General features: G+C 60.8%; 1 protein-coding gene across 3 annotated transcripts in view; it reads right to left on the bottom strand.

The window, feature by feature from the left end:
• KCNIP3 (potassium voltage-gated channel interacting protein 3) overlaps positions 1-17,422 on the bottom strand; it is an 84,203-nt gene that overhangs the window by 64,353 nt on the left and 2,428 nt on the right. For 2 of the 3 annotated variants that reach the window (XM_006129115.4, XM_075910718.1), the window contains exon 1: positions 430-1,248. In XM_006129115.4, the coding sequence (XP_006129177.3) occupies positions 430-1,063 (634 nt within the window). In that variant the 5' untranslated portion in view covers positions 1,064-1,248. Of the gene's footprint in view, positions 1-429; positions 1,249-5,950; positions 6,117-17,422 lie in introns of those variants that run through there. The other variant, XM_075910719.1, reaches the window with a different exon arrangement.

Raw genomic sequence — 17,422 nt, 5'->3', positions numbered from 1 at the left:
ACTCCTTGGACTGCTCCTGTCCCTTTCTCACTAGGTCAGTTACACCCTCAGCTTCATCCCTTCCTCCATGGGGAGGTCCCCTCTTTTCCCCACTGCCACCCCCCACATCTGACCCTGCAGGGAGCTTCCAAACCCTGCATGTGCCCAGAGCGCTGTCTACTCTACACGCCGTGCAAACATCGGCTAACCCTGATCACCTCCCCCTCTGGAGGAAGCCTTTTGCCACCATTTTAGTGACGGGGAAACTGAGGCACAGCAAGGCAACACCGCTGGCCCAAGTAGGTCAGAGGCAGGATTCAAACTCCAGATTCCCTGCCTCCTCCAACTCCTGCATCCTCCGCTGCCTGGGCTCTACAAGCCACCAAACTGTCTGCAGACCATTGGCCAAATCGACCGCTCCCTCCCGACGCCTCGCTGCCGGGGCCTTACCTCGGGACAGGTTCCCGGAGATGAAGCGGCAGAAGTAGCGGATCCAATTGCCCAGGTGTTTCTGGCAGCTGAAGTCCCAGATCTCCAGCCGCGCTTCCAGGGAGCGCCCCGAGGTGCCCCTTGCTTTGGCCTCTTTCGGGGGCATCCTGCCTCGCTCCCGCCGGCCCTCTTCCGCGCTTCCCGGCCTGGCTCGCTGGGCCAGGCTGCCTGGGTTTCCTAAGGTAAGCGCTTTGTTTCTGCTGCTGCCGGCTGCACTGACCTTCTCTCCCACTCCACCTGCTCTGACTCCTCCTTCCGCCTCGCTGGGGCTCCCCTCCCGCTCCTCGCTGGAATCCCTGGCAAAGTTGAATTTCTTCCGGCTGAGCACAAGGGCTGTCCACCTCCCAAGGGCTGTTCGGGGACCCAAGCACCCCGCAAGGCCTGAGGGACTCGACTCGACTCTCCTCCCGCTGCGTTCAGGAGTCACACTAAACTCCCTGGGCTCCCGGGTTTCCTGCTTTCTCCTCTGCCCCTTCCCACCACGCCGCTGTTCCTCCTCCCGGGCTTCGAGTGAATTTAAGGCAGCAAAATCTCTTGGCTGGTTTGGCCTCTTCTGTGCTAAGTCCCTGCATTTCACGTTGCCTAGGAGCTGCATCCCCAAAACTCACCCTGGGAGCAAGCCTGCCATGTTAACCCCCCCCCCCCCCCGGGGCCTCTGCTGGTCCTGCCCCTTTGTCTCGACTGCCCCGGGGTCCTTGGGGCTGAGGCATCTCTCAGAGCCCGGCCAACAGGCAATTTGCTTTCCAGTTTGCTGTCCCAGCTATCCGCAGGCTCAAACACGCAGCCCTAGGACCGCTGCAGCCACTGCCCCCGTATTAGGGCTGATCTGTCTCAGCAGCCAGCAGAGAGGCAGGAGGCGCGGCTGGCAAGGTCTGACCTTCCCTCCAAGGCAAGGTTACCAACGTACCCGACCACCCCTCCTCCTCCCGTGCACCTTGTCGCCACCGGGTCAGGCCGGGCAACTCCTGCTCTAGGATGGCTCATTCTCCCCACAAAAGAATCTTCCAGGCTGACAGGCCCTGTCCCGGCAGGCAGTAGGGAGTGCAGGCCCTGTGCCAGACAGGACTGGACAACACCCGTCAATGCCAGAGAGGCACGAGGTTTTCCTGATTATCTCAAAGAAAGGGGCGGCATCCCCATTTTCTGGATAGGGAAACTGAGGCAGGGCGAGATTGGGGGTTGCCCAGGAAGCCAGAAGCAAGGTTGAGAGGAGCACCCAGGTGTCCCGATGCCCAATCCCGTGCCCTAAATCCTCCAGGGACCCCCGTGGGTCGTGTGTTCCGGGCAGATGTGGCGACCTGGGCGGTTTTTTGAGCAAACCAGGGAGCGGGGGGCGGGGGGGAGGGCGCAGCTCTGGTGGCATTTTCTTTCTCCTGCTTCAACCCCCCCGCCTTCACCTCTCCACATGCAGGGGCTGGCTTGTTTCTCCTGGTGGGGGCTCCACCCCCACTCTGCCCCAAGCCCTGCCCCCACACTGCTTCTCCCCCCCAAGGTCCCGCCCTCGCTCCGCCCCTTCCGACTCCGTGGGAATCCAGGGCTCCCGGCACCCCACGGGATTGGGCCCTTGAAGCCAGGAGGGGTGAGGGGCTGCTCAGCTCCTGCCCCTCCCACCCGGCTCAGGCTCCCTCCCCCGCCCGCCTTCCTGACCTTCCCCGGCACAGGTGCCCGCAGCCCGGAACATCGATACCCGTGCTCGTTGCGGGACCGTTCCTGCCTCTCGGCGTAATCGGAGCCCCAGCCCCTGCGGAAAGGCTGAGCCATCAATTCCTGAGCTGAGCCGAGCTGAGCACGGGACAGGCCCCCCTCCCTGCCAAGCCCTGCGGCCCCGCGTTGGCCGAGAGGGAGGCTGCCACGCAGAGCGCAGCTAGCCCGGGGCGGGCAATCCGTTTGGACCAGGGGCCACTTCACAAATTTTTGAAGTGGCCCCAGGCTGCTGGAAGGGGCGGGGCCTCAGTTAGAAGGGGCGGGGCCAGGACACTTCTGCGCTTCCCCACCCACAGACCCTGATTGGCCTGGGGGGGGGAGCGGCAGGGCCTCTGCAGGCCAGGTCAACCCACTTGGCGGGCCAAATCCAGCCCGCAAAGACCCTTTGGTCCACCCCCGAGTTAACCCCTTCGCTGCCATCGGCAAGGCCCCTCCCCACCTCCCGAACCAGCCTCTTCTCCGCTACTTCCTTCCTTCACAGCACCCCGCTCCCCCAGCCCCTCGTCTGGACGACACCCTGTTACCTCCGTGCCGCGCCGCCGGGCAGGTGCCCCAGGAAAGCCCCACGCTGGCATTTTTGGACCAACGACAACAAAAAGTTGGGGTTTCGGTTCCAAGTGGCTTTTCATTTTGAAACTGCGGCTCGTTGCTAGTGAAAAGTGCCCAGAAGCCTCCCCCTCAAGCCAGCTCTTCAACTGACTCCATTCCACTGGCCCCAAATGGGGCAGGTTTCCAAGAACTCAGAACCCAGGCAGGAGAAAACACCCCAAGCCTGGTGAGAACGGAGGGGGCAGAAAAGCCCTGGTCCCTCTGCTCTCGCAAGGAGTTCGCTGGCTTGCGGGCAGTGATTTCCCACCGCTTTCATTTCTGGCCCCTCCACATGTTCCGGGGCATGGGGGCCCCTTTGGCCATCGGTGTGCAGACCCCCGCGGACACAGACCCCGGGTTGAAACCGTGGAGCTGAAGGAGCCTTTTGCTTCCGGCAGGAGCAGCTCCGGAGTTTAGATCCAGGGATCAGGGCCCGTTAGGAGCCAGGCTCGGGACGTCCCTGGGTGGGAGACTGGTGCCGAGGAGCATAGAGGTGCCGGTAGGATCATGGGCGCGGCCTAGGCTTGGCTGCGACTCGTTCATCTCCTGCGATCCTGTCCGCTCAAAGCCTCGCCCTGTCGCACGAGCCTGCCAGCCCCACACCCCGCATCTCACACCAGCCCGGGAGGCCGTTCAGCGCCTCTCAGGAACATATGGGCGATGGAGGGAGGGAGGACCAGCTGAGGGCTTGTTTTGGGCCCCCTACTACTGAGCCACAAGCGGGGGGCTAAGGGGGTGCTGCTGCCCTTGGCAAAGCAGCAAACATTGCTCACTGCTGGGGGGAGGTGCAGGGACACCCCCGCCCCCCTGCACTGGGTTTGCACTAGCAGGCATTCCTCTCTCCAGGCTGTGGAGTCCCCGGCGGCCTGCAGAGGGACACAGCGCTCCACCGAGCCCGGAGCTGGGTTGGGGGGAGTCTGGCTCGGCTGCAGTCCAGGCGCCAGTTCTCTGGCCCGAGGGGGTGGGCGAGCGCAGGGGTTTCCAGGGAGAGGGAGACGGAGGAATTGGCCGGAGGTTGGCTCCCGTCCACCCACCTCACAATTCCGACTCCAGGGGGGTCGCTCCCGTCCGTCACACAGGGACGGCCACACTGGACATTCGATCCAGAGCCTGGCACTTCCTAGGCTGGGTGGCTCCGCTGCGACCGAACCCGGGAATCGCTGCAGATCCAACACCGATTGGAGGGAATCGCCCCCTCCCCCTGCCCCCCACAGGCCTACCCCTGCCGCTCCTGCCACACAACCACGCCTGCTACGCAAGTCCTAACCCCCATGGAGCAGACACGTGTCCCCCTGCAACTGCCTGGAGCCAGTGACTAGAATCCTAGAACCAGCAGGGCCCTCGAGAGCCCAGTCCCGGCCCTCCTGGCAGGACCCAGCACCGTCCAGTCGATCCCTGACAGGCGTCTGTCCAACCTGCTCGTAAATATCTCCAGCGATGGAGATTCCACAGCCTCCCTAGGCAATTTATTCCAGTGTTTCATCACCCTGACAGGCAGGAAGTTTTTCCTAATGTCCAACCTAAACCTCCCTTGCTGCAGTTTAAGCCCATTGCTGCTTGTCCTGTCCTCAGCGGCCAAGAAGAACAATTTTTCTTCCTCCTCTTTGTAACACCCTTGTAGGGTTGAAACCGCTCTCACGTCCCCTCTCCGCCTTCTCTTTTCCAAACTAAACAAGCCCAATTCCTTCAGCCTTCCCGCATCGCTCCTGCTCTCTAGACCTTTCATCATTTTGGTTGCTCTTCTCTGGACCTTCTCCAATGTCTCCACATCAGTCCTGAAACGTGGTGCCCAGAACTGGACACAACACTCCAACTGAGACCTAACCAGCGCAGAGCAGAGCGGAAGAACAACTCCTCGTATCTTGCTCACCACACTCCTGCTAATGCAGAGACTTGGCTCATGGGCCAGCCTGAAAGCTGCTTCCATCGGTGGGGATGAAGCGGAGGGGGGGGGGGTCACATTGTGACCCCCCTGGGCAGCTCTCAGGGACCCTGCTGCGTCACTGGCACTGATCCCGCAGGAGAGCTGGGCGAGGGGATCCATGCTACTGAGGCCAACCTGGGTGGGGAGAAAGGGACCCCCCCAGGGACATTCCTCCAGGGCCCCCCAGGTCCACAAAGGGCACGATATAACCTGAGTCCCAGGCATGATCCACTGAAAGAAACCCCAGCAGCCCGGTTCATACAGGAACCTGGTAAACTGAGTCACAGGGGAGCCAGGCTGCGGGAAGGAAAGGGAGGGGCCTGTGACGGAGGGTCTGCAGTGCTCACCGGGCTTTATCGTGCTGCTCGGCGGCCAGGCTGATGGGACAGGCAGGGGAGGGGTCACGCCCGGTGGGAGCAGAACTCCTCTCGGGGTTTACAGACAGACACAACAGCTGCTCCCGCCCCGGCGCGGGGTTAATCCCCGGAGCGATGCGCTGGGGAGCGGCCGGGGATTACGCGGGATTATGACCGGCCTGCACAGGACGCAGCTCAGAGAGCAACCCCCCCCCCACCCACTTGGGCAGGAGCAGCGCTTTGGCGAGCCGGGTGGGGCAGGCCACGGGCGCTCTGCCAGCGCAGGGGGACGGGCAGCTGCCAACGGGCAGGAGGATTGAATCCCCTTCCCCACCCTCCTGCGCCGGGGCAGGCTGGGCCCAGGTGGACAACTGGGAAGGTCTCTTGCTGGTGGGCAGCGATTCCCAGCCCCGGCAGAAAGCGCCCAACCCCGCACCCAGCCCCGGCCCCTGGCGGAAAGCGCCCAGCCCCGCACCCAGCCCCGGCCCCCGGCGGAAAGCGCCCAGCCCCGCACCCAGCCCCGGCCCCCGGCGGAAAGCGCCCAGCCCTGCACCCAGCCCCGGCCCCTGGCGGAAAGCGCCCAGCCCCGCACCCAGCCCCGGCCCCCGGCGGAAAGCGCCCAGCCCCGCACCCAGCCCCGGCCCCCGGCGGAAAGCGCCCAGCCCCGCACCCAGCCCCGGCCCCCGGCGGAAAGCGCCCAGCCCCGCGCCCAGCCCCGGCCCCCGGCGGAAAGCGCCTAGCCCCGCACCCAGACCCGGCCGAAAACGCCCAGCCCCGCACCCAGCCCCGGCCCCCGGCGGAAAGCGCCCAGCCCCGCACCCAGCCCCGGCCCCTGGCGGAAAGCGCCCAGCCCCGCACCCAGCCCCGGCCCCTGGCGGAAAGCACCCAGCCCCGCCTCCCCGCTGGTTACCTGATCCCTGGGGCGTCGCTCTGGACAGGAGCCGCTTCACCAGGCAGCATTTCAGCAGCGCCTTGCGGGTGAGCCGCGGCCTCTGCCACTTCCCCTGCTCCTTCTTCCCTGGGGGGGTCTGGCCCGGGTCGCCCAGCAGGCTCCCATCCGTCTCCTTGGCGTCGTCCTGCAGCAGAACACAGCCCCGAGGGCAGGTCAGCGCCCCGGGCTCACAGCCGCCTGCCACCGCCGGGGACTGCTCCCGGAGCCCGCGGGTGAGCGAGGCGCCGGCCTGGCCCCGGTGGCGCACGGATCCCGCCGCGGCTCCAGCAGGGCCCAGTCTGGAGCGCCGCGGGCGCAGAGCCTCGGTGGAATCTCCCACCCGCCGAGCATCCGCTCACGCCAGGACCCGAACCTCCCTCCCCGAGTGAATCAAACAAGCGCAGCGGGCCAGGGGGCTAATGCCGCATCGGCCTCAGGGCCCTCTGGGCTGGCTCCATGGGGCAAAGGGGCCCCGAGGCCGGGACCCGACACCACCCCCTACGCACCAGTCGGGGGGGGGCACAGCACGAGCCGGCCGGGACATGGTGGGGTTGGCCTGCCCCCCCGAACCCTCACCCCTCACAGGGGACCCCAAAGCAGGGGCACCGCAGAGGAGGCTCCCACGTCCCCAGCCACCGGCAGAACCACCCCTGCCCAGGGAACCAGAAACCCTCCTGCTGTCCCCAGCCCATCCCTGCGCTGTGCCCAGCTCTGCCACGGCGAGTTCCCTCCGGAAGCTTCTCCTAGGCCGGGGGGGGGGGGCTCTTTGGGGTTGGGGGGCCACAGACCCACAGAAAAGTCAGCCGGGCGCACAAGGGAGAAGCCGAAAAGCAAACGCTCCCGAGGTGCGATGGAGAAAGACCCTCCCCGCCTTCCCCTCACGTTGGGGGGAGCCCCGAGCCTCAGGGGCTGGATCCAGGCGAGCTGGGCCTGCGGTTCCCCACCCCTGCCCTAGGCATTCTGCCTTCGGCCCAGACCATTCTGGCTGCGTTTCCAGGCTCCCGGAGCTGGGGAGTGTGTTCTGATCCCCCTCCCCCCAACGCACCCTCACCCCCTGCTCAGTTTCCCAGGCGAATGGTGGAGCTGAGGCAATGGCTCGTTTTTAGTTCCTGCTGCTTTCACCAGCAATCCCCCCCGCCCCCCCCCCCCCAGCTTTCGCTTGCCCGCAGGGACACTGCTCCAGCAAACGTAAGGGTGGTTCCCTAAGGCCCAGCCTCCTCCTCTGTCCTGAGGAAGGGGGGCTGGCTGTTGGGAGCGTTGGCTTGTCAGCCAGGAGCACCAAGGTCCAACCCTGACACTGCCGCAGACTCAGTGGAGCCTCGAGCCCCTTTCTTAGGTGGCGTGCCTCAGTTTCCCCTCTGTGACGCGAGAATGAGCATGACAGCCCTACGTCCCTGGCAGGCTGGGAAGGAGGAAGCGTTTGATGAAGACTGAGCTTCGCAGATGGAAGGTGCTGCTCTTTCCCCCGCGCCCAAATGCCACAATGATGGCCACTTTAGAAGCACGCCTAAGAGGGGCAGGCTAGCGTACCCCGCGACCTGGTACCCCAGGCTGCTGTTTCTAAATGCCAAGCGGCACTTCGGGAAAGATAACCGAGAGCTGCTTCTGTGCTGAATAATTGATGGTTTTATTCTACCTCCATTGAATGGCAAACCGACCTCAATCAGTCAGTCCTGCCGTCGGAGCTTTCCATCGCGCACGAGGCAACACAACAATGCTTCAGCACGGGCGTGGGGTGGGAGGGGGGAGCCCTGCAAGTGCTAACGAAGTATCAGTCGCGCCTGCCCTCCAGGGAGCTCAGCGCCCTTTGGCTCGCCAGCCCATGTCCCAGGGCAAAGGAAGGCAGACAGGTACCATTGTAGTTGTTTTGTGGATGGGGGAAACTGAGGCACAGAACCCAAGCACAAAACCGGTCAGGCCCAAAGCAGGAAGCTTTTCGGTAAGTAACTTGCCAACACCGTCCCAAGCTGGGAATTCCCGATTTCCTGCTCTGAGCCGCTTGATTTCTCTCTCTCTGGCAACATCCATCGCCCTGGGGTCTGGACTTCGTCTGGACAGTGCTGCTGATGGTCTCTTGAAACAGGCCATTAAGTTGTTTGTGGCTTCGCGTCAGGCACCTAGACCCAGGGGCTGGCCTAAGCCGACAGAGCCCTAGGACCGGCTTTGCAGGGAGTCGGCTTAGGCCGTGGGAGCCTTTCGCAAGCGGCTCTGCGGCCTGGCCACCGCACAGGGCACATCAGCAGCTGTGAGGGTAGCACGGCCAGGAAAGGGCAGAGATCTGCTTGCAGCCCCTTCCTCTGGGCAATCTGGAGCCTGCACGGCTTCCACCCACGCCCTGCACGTCCAAACGGCCACCTGAGTATGGCTTTAGAGCCACCCTCTGGCCCCTCACCCCGCCTCTGTCCCACTCTGGTGGCAGCCTGGCCTCCAGCAAAACGCCTTGGCTGAGACGCTGCTGCTTAGAAACAACGAGACTGGGGAGAGGTGACTCATCGTGACTGGTGTGGAGAAAGTGAAGAAGGAAAAGTGACTAACAAGAACGAGGAATGAACAGGCAGCAGGTTTAAAACAAACACAAGGAAGTTTTTCTTCACACAGCGCACAGTCAACCTGCGGAACTCCTCGCCAGAGGATGTGGTGAAGGCCAGGACGTTAACAGGTTTCAAAATGGAACTAGATAAATTCACAAGGACAGGCCCATCAATGGGTATTAGCCGGGATGGGTAGGAATGGTGTCCCTAGCCTCTGTTTGTCAGGGAAGCAGCTGCTGCTCCAGCTGGGACACGTACGACCCACCAGCCATTCCCCCCCAGCCCGACTCGCTCTTGGACACATGCGCTGGCCAAGGCCAGGAGATTCAGCTAGTGTCCCTGCACCCCCGGCTCAGGCTGCGGAGCATCTCGATCGGGGGGGGCGGGGACAATTTGTACGGGGGGGGGGGGAGCTGAGCACCATCGAACCAAACCGTAAACCCCATGTACGATGGAAACCCCTTCAAGCCAGGAGGTGCAACCGCCCCCGCCCCCTCCAGTTCCAGCACCGTGGCCTTGATACAGCCCTAGTCACACCGCTCCAGGCACGCTGCCGCGTGGGAGCAGCCGGCGCTAGCTGCAGCGATCCAACACGCCAGCAGGGCCCGGTGTTACTGACGCGATGGGAACAGCTAAACCCTGCAGGCAGATGGCTGGAGAGCCACTTGTTAAAAGCCTGGTAAAACCGCACCGCCAACAAGCCGGAGATTTTCTTTTTAATTGCTGTGTTTAGTTTTAAACTACAGATTTGTCCAGCTTCGGCCGGCAGCTCCCCAGGAATTAAGCCCCGTGTCTCTCCGGGGGCTGCAGGGCCATCTGCTGGGAAGGCTGAGCGAGGGGAAGCACGTGGGTTTCGTGGGATTCACGCCACGGGCTGCCCTGGCTCTGAGAAGAGAGCAGATGCAGCGAAGCCAACGGGTGAAATCCGCAAGCTGAGGCATGGCCCCGTGCCGCGGGGCTAACCAAGATCAAAAGAGGGGGACTCGGGACTCAAGACCCCAAGGGCTTCCCCGTCACGACTGCGCCACGGATCCAAGCCCAGGGAGCCCACAATGTGGCAGAAGGAACTTACCTTGGTCCATAACCATCTCCCCCAGCTCCTTGCCGGGGCCACACATGCACCATCTGCAGCGCAGAAAGCCAGAGCCGCACACCTGGAGGGGCGGAGCCGCACACCTGGAGGGGCGGAGCCGCACACCTGGAGGGGCGGAGCCGCTCCGGTTTCCGAGAGCCGGTGAGATGTTGACACACGGTTGCAGCGAGAGAACTGTCACTCCTAAGAGATGGTCCCCCCCCGGCCCACACAGTCAAGCCAGAGGGTGCGACTCTCTGGCTGGCAAGTTGGGGGATGGGATTTGTGCACACGCAGCGCGGAGGGAAAAGCTCGAGTCTTTCCTGCGGTGGGGGGGGGGGCTCCCGGCAGCCACGTGCAGATTGGAACGCAGCCTCCGAGGGAGCACAGCTGCCGGGCTAGAAGAGAGACCATTTGGCAGCTGGCAGTTCCAGCCCTGGGTGGACTGGAGAGGAACCAGCCTGGATCCAGTGTGAGCGGACGCTCCTCCATCCTGGGGTGCAGCTCAGAACGCCGGGACGACCCTCTGCCCAGCCTGACTGATGATTTTACTGGGCCCCAGGCAGCCGGCCACAGATGGCTCAAAGCAGAAGGCTGGGGTGGGGGGCGACTGCAGGGGAGCCTGGGCTGGAGTTGTGATCTCCTTAGTCTGGCCCTCAGGTGTCTGGGCCCAATACACATCTGCCTTGACCACAGTGCGGATCTCTAACAAGCAAAACCCAGGCCTGTCTCAAGTCTGCTGCAGGTAGCACGCAGGCAAGGCCGAGCGGGGAGCTGGGAGAGGCAGGAATGTCTTACATAATAACGCAGATTAAGCCTGGTACGCGAGACCACGTCAAGACCTTGCACTGGTCTTTCTGTTTCTGATCAGCAAACATTGCAGATGCAGCCATAAAACTGTTAACTACGCGGGTAGTTTTTGCAATACCCTCAGTAGGACAAGCCCCAAATAGGAAATTAGAGGCATCTTACACAAGATGTAATCAATTGGTGAATAGTATTAGAACGACCAAGTCTCGCTTTGCTATAAAAGGGCTTAGTAATAAGAATCGAAGGGAGGGAGCAGGATTAACCCAGTAGGTCCTACTCGATGTAACTAGAAGTAAATAGGCATTTCACACCAGCGACCCAGTGCATGGCACCCCAACGGGCGGGAATGAAAGGAACCACAACCCCCTGCCTGGCACTGTAGGCTGTGTCTACACTGGCATGATTTAGCGCAAATACTTTTAACTGAAAAGTTTTTCCGTTAAAAGTATTTGCGCAAGAGAGCGTCTATCCTGGCATGTGCCTTTGCGCAAGAGATGTGCTTTTGCACAAAAGCATCCGTGCCAGTGTAGACGCTCTCTTGCACAAGAAAACTCCAATGGCCATTTTAGCCATCGGGCTTTCTTGCGCAAGAAATCGATGTTACCTGTCTACACTGGCCTCTTGTGCAAGAACACTTGCACAAGAGGACTTATCCCTGAACGGGAGCGTCAGAGTATTTGCGCAAGAAGCACTGATTTCATACAGTAGAACGTCCTTGCGCAAATACTCGCCGCCAGAGTAGACAGGCGGCAAGATTTTGTGCAAAATCTTGCCAACGTAGACACAGCCGTAGTGTAAAGTAGTACGGGTGAAGTACGCTGTAGTGTACGGGTAAAGTGTAAGTGAAGTAGGCTTTATTACTGTATTATAGTAGATCTATGAATTGCTTTTGCATTGTTGTGTGCTGTACTAATTGCGTTAGAATTTATTGTAGTTAAGGTTTCAGTTGTATAGTCATTGTTTTTAAGGCTTGTAAAACTTAAACAATTATGTTAACTGCGTACAGCTTGCAATGAATAAGTGAGTGGTTAAATCTCTCAGGAGTGTCCTGGTTTCCCTTGGCTCTAAAATAAATCGAACCACCCGACAGCGACAGAGGAGGAAACGGATTCACCTCCTGGGTCAGACCCAAAGCCCATCTCACCAGTGTCCCGGCTGCCGACAGCGGCCAATGCCGGGGCCCCGGAGGGAGTGCACAGAAAAGGGAATTATCCAGTGACTCCCCGCCCACTCCCAGCTTCTGGCATAGAAGAGGGGGGCTGTGGGGCTGCTGAGGGGCCCACGGCTGCAGGATTTCTTCCCACCCCTTATCTCAGCAGGTCCCTGATCCTCCAGGCTGAGAAGTGGCAGGAGGCGGCAGGACACACCTGGCCAGCTCTGTGCCACATGGCACCGGCCGCGCAGCCTCTGGCCTGCTGTCTGAGGAGCCCACCAGTAATGTATGCCGCTTCCCCTTTTGGGTCCGCTTTGCCGGCCTGTCCGTTATTTACAGGCAGGGCTAATCCCACCCAACAAGGGAACCTGGGCTCCAACCAGACCCCACCCAGGCTAGAACCGGACAGAGGAGACATGGCTCGGTGGGGACACATCCCAAGAGCCTCCACCACCACCACACACTTCCTAAGCATCTGCGGGGTGTCACGAGTCTGCCGTTCTCGGGCAGAGAGGCTCCGGGACAGGCATTTGTCGTGGCCGTGCCCTGGCAGCCAGGCCTGACGTCCCAAATCACGTCCCCAAGAGGCCAGAGTCCTTTCTGGGGTGACTCTTGGCTTCAGAGAGTCTGGTGCAAGGAACCCAGGATTTTGCTCACCACTGAACTGCAGCCACCTCTGGGGTGGAAGCCAACAGCTGCCGAGAAGGACTCGGTCCCTCCCTCAATGAGCTGACAGAATTCATCTCTGGAACCAAACAGCTGTTAGCTCTGGATGTCAGAGAGAGGAAACTCCCGGGTTCAGTCATGGCTGTTGGTGGGGGGAAGGGGAGGGATTATCTGGGCCCAAAGCAAACCAATTCCAGCATGTTTGACATAAAACCCTCGTCCCACCCCTTCCGCCCAAGACCCTGGCCCCTCAGAAACCTCCCCACCCCGTGGAGCCAAGCCCCGGACAACCCCAGCCCTGAAGCCTGATCCTTCCTAGCCAGTCAGGTGGTCGGGCTACCGTGCTACGGCCCCTGCCCTCCTGTGGGAGACAAGGAGTTGGGCTCCCCAGCCACAGCCCTAGCCCTCCTGGCCAGTCAGAAAGCAAAGGCAATTTTGGGAAGGCCCAGGGCATGAGAGTTCCTGCTCCATGACTCAGTTTCCCCTTGGGCACAAGGAGGGATCATGGTACTAGCCCCCCTCCCAACGGAGGTTCAAGTTTGTAGAGAGCCGAGCGGGACCCTGCCTGACATCTCGGTGCAGGGCTGTGACGCCACATTCGCTTTCTGGAACTTAAACGCCAGAGGACGAACTGGAGCCAAAGGAGAGAGCCGTTCCAGAGGAGAGAGCCGGGACGAGAGCTGGGCAGGGCCATGCTGCCGAGGGAAAGGCCTCGGGGAGAATGAGAAACGCAGGAAGGGACGTTCTAAAGCCTGCAGGGATCAATTCTTCTCAGTTAGTGGCAGAGGACAGAACAGGCACAGATGGGCTCGGAGCTACGTCAGGGGAAAAGCCTCTTAAACGTGAAACAAACCGTGGCAATCCTTGGCCGGGCTCCAAAACCCTCTTGGCGCAGAATCTCCAACGGGCTCCCCGCACTCCCGCCCTTGCTATGCAGAAGGGCTGCGTCTACACTGGCAGGATTTTCCGCAAATGCTTTTAACAGAAACGTTTTTCCGTTAACGGCATTTGCGGAAAAGAGCGTCTAGATCGGTACGGACGCTTTTCCACCAAAGCACGTTTTGCGGAAAAGCGTCTGTGCCAATCTAGACGCGGTTTTGCGCACGAAAGCCCCAATCGCCATTTTCGCCATCGGGGCTTTTTTGCGCAAAACAGTTTTTAGCGTCTACACTGGCCCTCTTGCGCAAAGACATTTCCGGAAAAGGGCTTTGGCCCGAACGGGAACGTCAACGCATTTGCGCAAGCAGCACTGATTTCGGACAGTAGAACGTCAGGGCTTTTGTGCAAAATCAAGCGGCCAGTGCAGACAGCTGGCAAGTTTTTGTGCAAAAGTGGTCGCTTTTGTGGAAAAACTTGCCAGTCTAGACGCAGCCAATGAGAAACCGAGGCACCAATGTCAGTGACAAAACTCACCCTGCAGATCAGTGGCAGAGTCAGGAGGAGAACCCGGCTCTCTGCTCTATTGTCCTCACTACCACAGGAATGTCCTTCCAAAGCAAGGGGCAGAACCCAGGAGCCCTGTCCCCCAGCCCTTGCTGTGCTCACTAGGCAATGCTGCCTCCTAGACAGACAGCTGCCGTTCCCTCCCCAGTTTATCATCTGAGCTGCGTCCTTTTGGCTTCCTTCCTTCCCAGATCTTTTCCCCCAGGACTGGCCCTGCCTCTCAGATCCCCCTGGAGAATGCCAAACGGGAAATAACTGCAAAGACCAACAAGGGAGAAAGAACTAGAGGGGGGATTTGGGGAGATTAGATGCTGGACCCAATGTAATTCCCCATCCTCTCACTTAGCCACCGTGGCTTAGATCCCAACACCTTATTAGTCAATGGAACGAGCTGCCAAGGGAAGACTTGAACTCAGCCTCTGGAGGCAACTGAGCCTCGACCAGACCCCCGTTTCAGCCAGCACTAGCAGGTTTACCCAGCATTGCTCGGCTCCTTAACTCAATCAATTGTTGTTTTTTGGAAAATACAGTGAAAATGTCCAGGCTGCATGTAAATCACTGCTCTGGGCTGGGCTGGGGAGGAGAGGTTCAGGGTGCAGGCTGCCCTGGGGAGAGAGGACACCCCCAGCCCTCTCTCACCGCAGCAGCTTGGGGCCAGCTGAGAAGCGCCTCTCTATGGCTGCTGCAGCTCCAGCGGGCACAGCTGGGGGAAGGGGCATGTCCCTCGGCTGGGGTAGATCCAGGTTCATCTGTGCTCCCTGGTCAGAGTGAGGAACACAGCAAACTGCGCACTTTCCCCTCGCTCCCTAAAGAAGAGGAACAGCCAGCGATGTCCCGGATAGGGTGGGGAGATAGTCAGCCCCCCCCCCCCCACTTCCCTCTAGCTGGCCTGGACGCAGGGCTCTGGTTTCCCTTCTTCCACCAGCCGTCCCAGGCCCCTCTAACTGCTCCCATCTGCTGTTCCCAACGTCCCCCCCCCCCAGAGCTCCCCCCCTTCCCCCCCGCCCAGAGCTGCTTCCTGCCACTTCCGCAGCGTCCCAGCCTGCCTGATGTCAGACCTCTGGACCTGTCTGTCCCATCATGCCGGCTGGCTGCCCCCCCCCAGCGCCGCACCAGCTTGTGCCCACGGACGGGTGCTCGTGCTTTGGCACTGCCTAGCCACCGGGCCAGGGCAGGAGAGGGGATGGGGCAAGAGGAGGAGGCAAAGCGAGCGGTTTACTCCCCACTGACCAAGCGATTCCAGGAGTTAGTGAAAAGCCGCCTGCAGGGAGCCACCAGAGGCAAAGGGCGAGGTTGGAAATGGAGCAAGGGGGGGTATATTAGCACCTGGGTGCGGCACCCGCCCTCGGCCGCAGTCCCCGCTGGGCATGGGACGGATGAGCCACTTGGAGCTCCTGTCTAGACCCAGGGCGCAGAGCTCGGAGCATGGGGGGGAGGGGGGTTTGAACTGCTAGCCCCCCAGTGCGGCTTGTTACAAAAGTGACCAGCCACAGAATCCACCATCCCTAGCTTTGGGGCGTTCAGCCCCTGCAGTTCTGGGGCAAATCCCGACTCGACCGGCTTGCCAGAGCCAGCTGGGATACAGCCCAGGTGGGAAGAAGTCCCCCCAAAAGGCAGCTGGTGGGATTTTAGGGCACTTCCCCCCACGGGCCAAGCCCTGTCCCAGACCCTCCGCCTCCGCCACACTGCACCCTGCAACGCTCGGGACAGGGACTGTCCACACGGTGTCGTGCCACCTCGCTCCTTGCCTGCACCTCGCCCCACATCATGGGGCTCTTGTTTGCTGGCCCTCTCCGCTCGGCCCAGGGTGCAACGACCCTGCCCTCCAGCGCCGGCTGCCTCGCAGGGGACGGCGCAGAGCCCCGAGTCTGGGTCTCCACATGGGAGCTTAGCTACCAGCTCTACCGGTGCTGCTGCAGGGGCGCTGCTATTTTTAGGCACTAGATGGAGCAGAGCGAGCATGGATAAAGCTACCTGTGCTGGGGATTACAGCCCAGCCCTAGTGTCCCCTAAATCAGTGGCTCTCAACCACACCGAGGCCATCCAGGGGGTCCCCTAAATCAGTGGCTCTCAACCACGCCAAGGCCATCCAGGGGGTCCCCTAAATCAGTGGTTCTCAACCATGCCGAGGCCATCCAGGGGGTCCCCTAAATCAGTGGCTCTCAACCACACCACGGCCCTCCAGGAGGGGCCCCCTAAATCAGTGGCTCTCAACCATGCCGAGGCCATCCAGGGGGTCCCCTAAATCAGTGGCTCTCAACCACGCCGAGGCCATCCAGGGGGTCCCCTAAATCAGTTGCTCTCAACCATGCCGAGGCCATCCAGGGGGTCCCCTAAATCAGTGGCTCTCAACCACACCAAGGCCCTCCAGGAGGGGTCCCCTAAATCAGTGGCTCTCAACCACGCCGAGGCCATCCAGGGGGTCCCCTAAATCAGTGGCTCTCAACCACGCCAAGGCCCTCCAGGAGGGGTCCCCTAAATCAGTGGCTCTCAACCACGCCGAGGCCATCCAGGGGGTCCCCTAAATCAGTGGCTCTCAACCACGCCAAGGCCCTCCAGGAGGGGTCCCCTAAATCAGTGGCTCTCAACCACGCCGAGGCCATCCAGGGGGTCCCCTAAATCAGTGGCTCTCAACGACGCCAAGGCCATCCAGGGGTCCCCTAAGTCAGTGGCTCTCAACCACGCCGAGCCTGTCCAGGGGGTCCATCAACTCATCTGGAGATTTGCCTACTTTAACGGCTCCATCAGAAGTGCTAGCAAAGCCTGTGCAAACTAAAATCGTCTACGGCGTTATACTGCTCAACAGACAGAACCTGAAACGTAAGCACAACAGAAACAGCCGGCCCTGTACTGCACGGCCATATGGTGCCGAGGAGAAATCCGGCTACTTTTCAGGACTAGTGCGGCTGTGATTGTTTTGTATTTTTAGATCTGATTTTGTAAGCAAGTGCGTTTTAAGGGAGCTGAAACGCAAGACGCACCACACTCCTGCAAGGGGTACAGTAGTCTGGAAAGGCCGTGAGCCACGGCCCTAAATCGCTAGAGCCTGCAGGCCTGATGGAGACTCACGGGGCAGAGGCTGAGGGAGTCTCAAGGTGCTATTTTTGTAGCAGGGATTTTACACACTGGAATCTGCACTTTAAGTCACCAGGAACCAGGTAATTCCCCCCTCGATAGTTATTGCCACCAGTGTGAAAAGGAGCAAGAAGCACAGAGTAAAGAGCTCATGGAAGGGGAGGGGGACAGGAATGGGGGATTATGGGGCTAAAACAAATAAGGGGGGAACAAATCAAGGGATGTCAGAGTAAAGGGGGGAAGGGCAGGGCAGAGTAAAGGGGGGAAAGGGCAGGGCAGAGTAAAGGGGGGAAAGGGCAGGGCAGGGCAGAGTAAAGGGGGGAAAGGGCAGGGCAGAGTAAAGGGGAAAAGGGCAGGGCAGAGTAAAGGGGAAAAGGGCAGGGCAGGTGGTGGATAGGCTGGCGGTGGGGAATAGGATCTCAAGGAGAGAAATTGAAAAGGTAGAGTCAGATACTATGGGGCTAGGGGTGATGTGAGAACTTGGCAGAGGGGGTGTCCCAGAGAAGGAGGGGGCTGGGGCAGTGACAGCAGCACTGGGCAAACACGGGTGGGGCAGAGCTGGGCAGGGCTGGGCACTGGCAAACCACACCGAGCCCGGCTGCAAAGGAGCTTTAACTCCCCTGGAATCACTCCCCGCTCTGGGGCCACTTCCCTCCCCGCTGGGAGAAAGGGACGCAGCCGAACCAGCACCCTCCTGCTAA

The sequence above is a fragment of the Pelodiscus sinensis genome, chromosome 28, assembly GCF_049634645.1.
Source record: "Pelodiscus sinensis isolate JC-2024 chromosome 28, ASM4963464v1, whole genome shotgun sequence".
Taxonomy (NCBI): domain Eukaryota; kingdom Metazoa; phylum Chordata; order Testudines; family Trionychidae; genus Pelodiscus; species Pelodiscus sinensis.
This window is presented reverse-complemented; position numbering and strand designations above follow the sequence as displayed.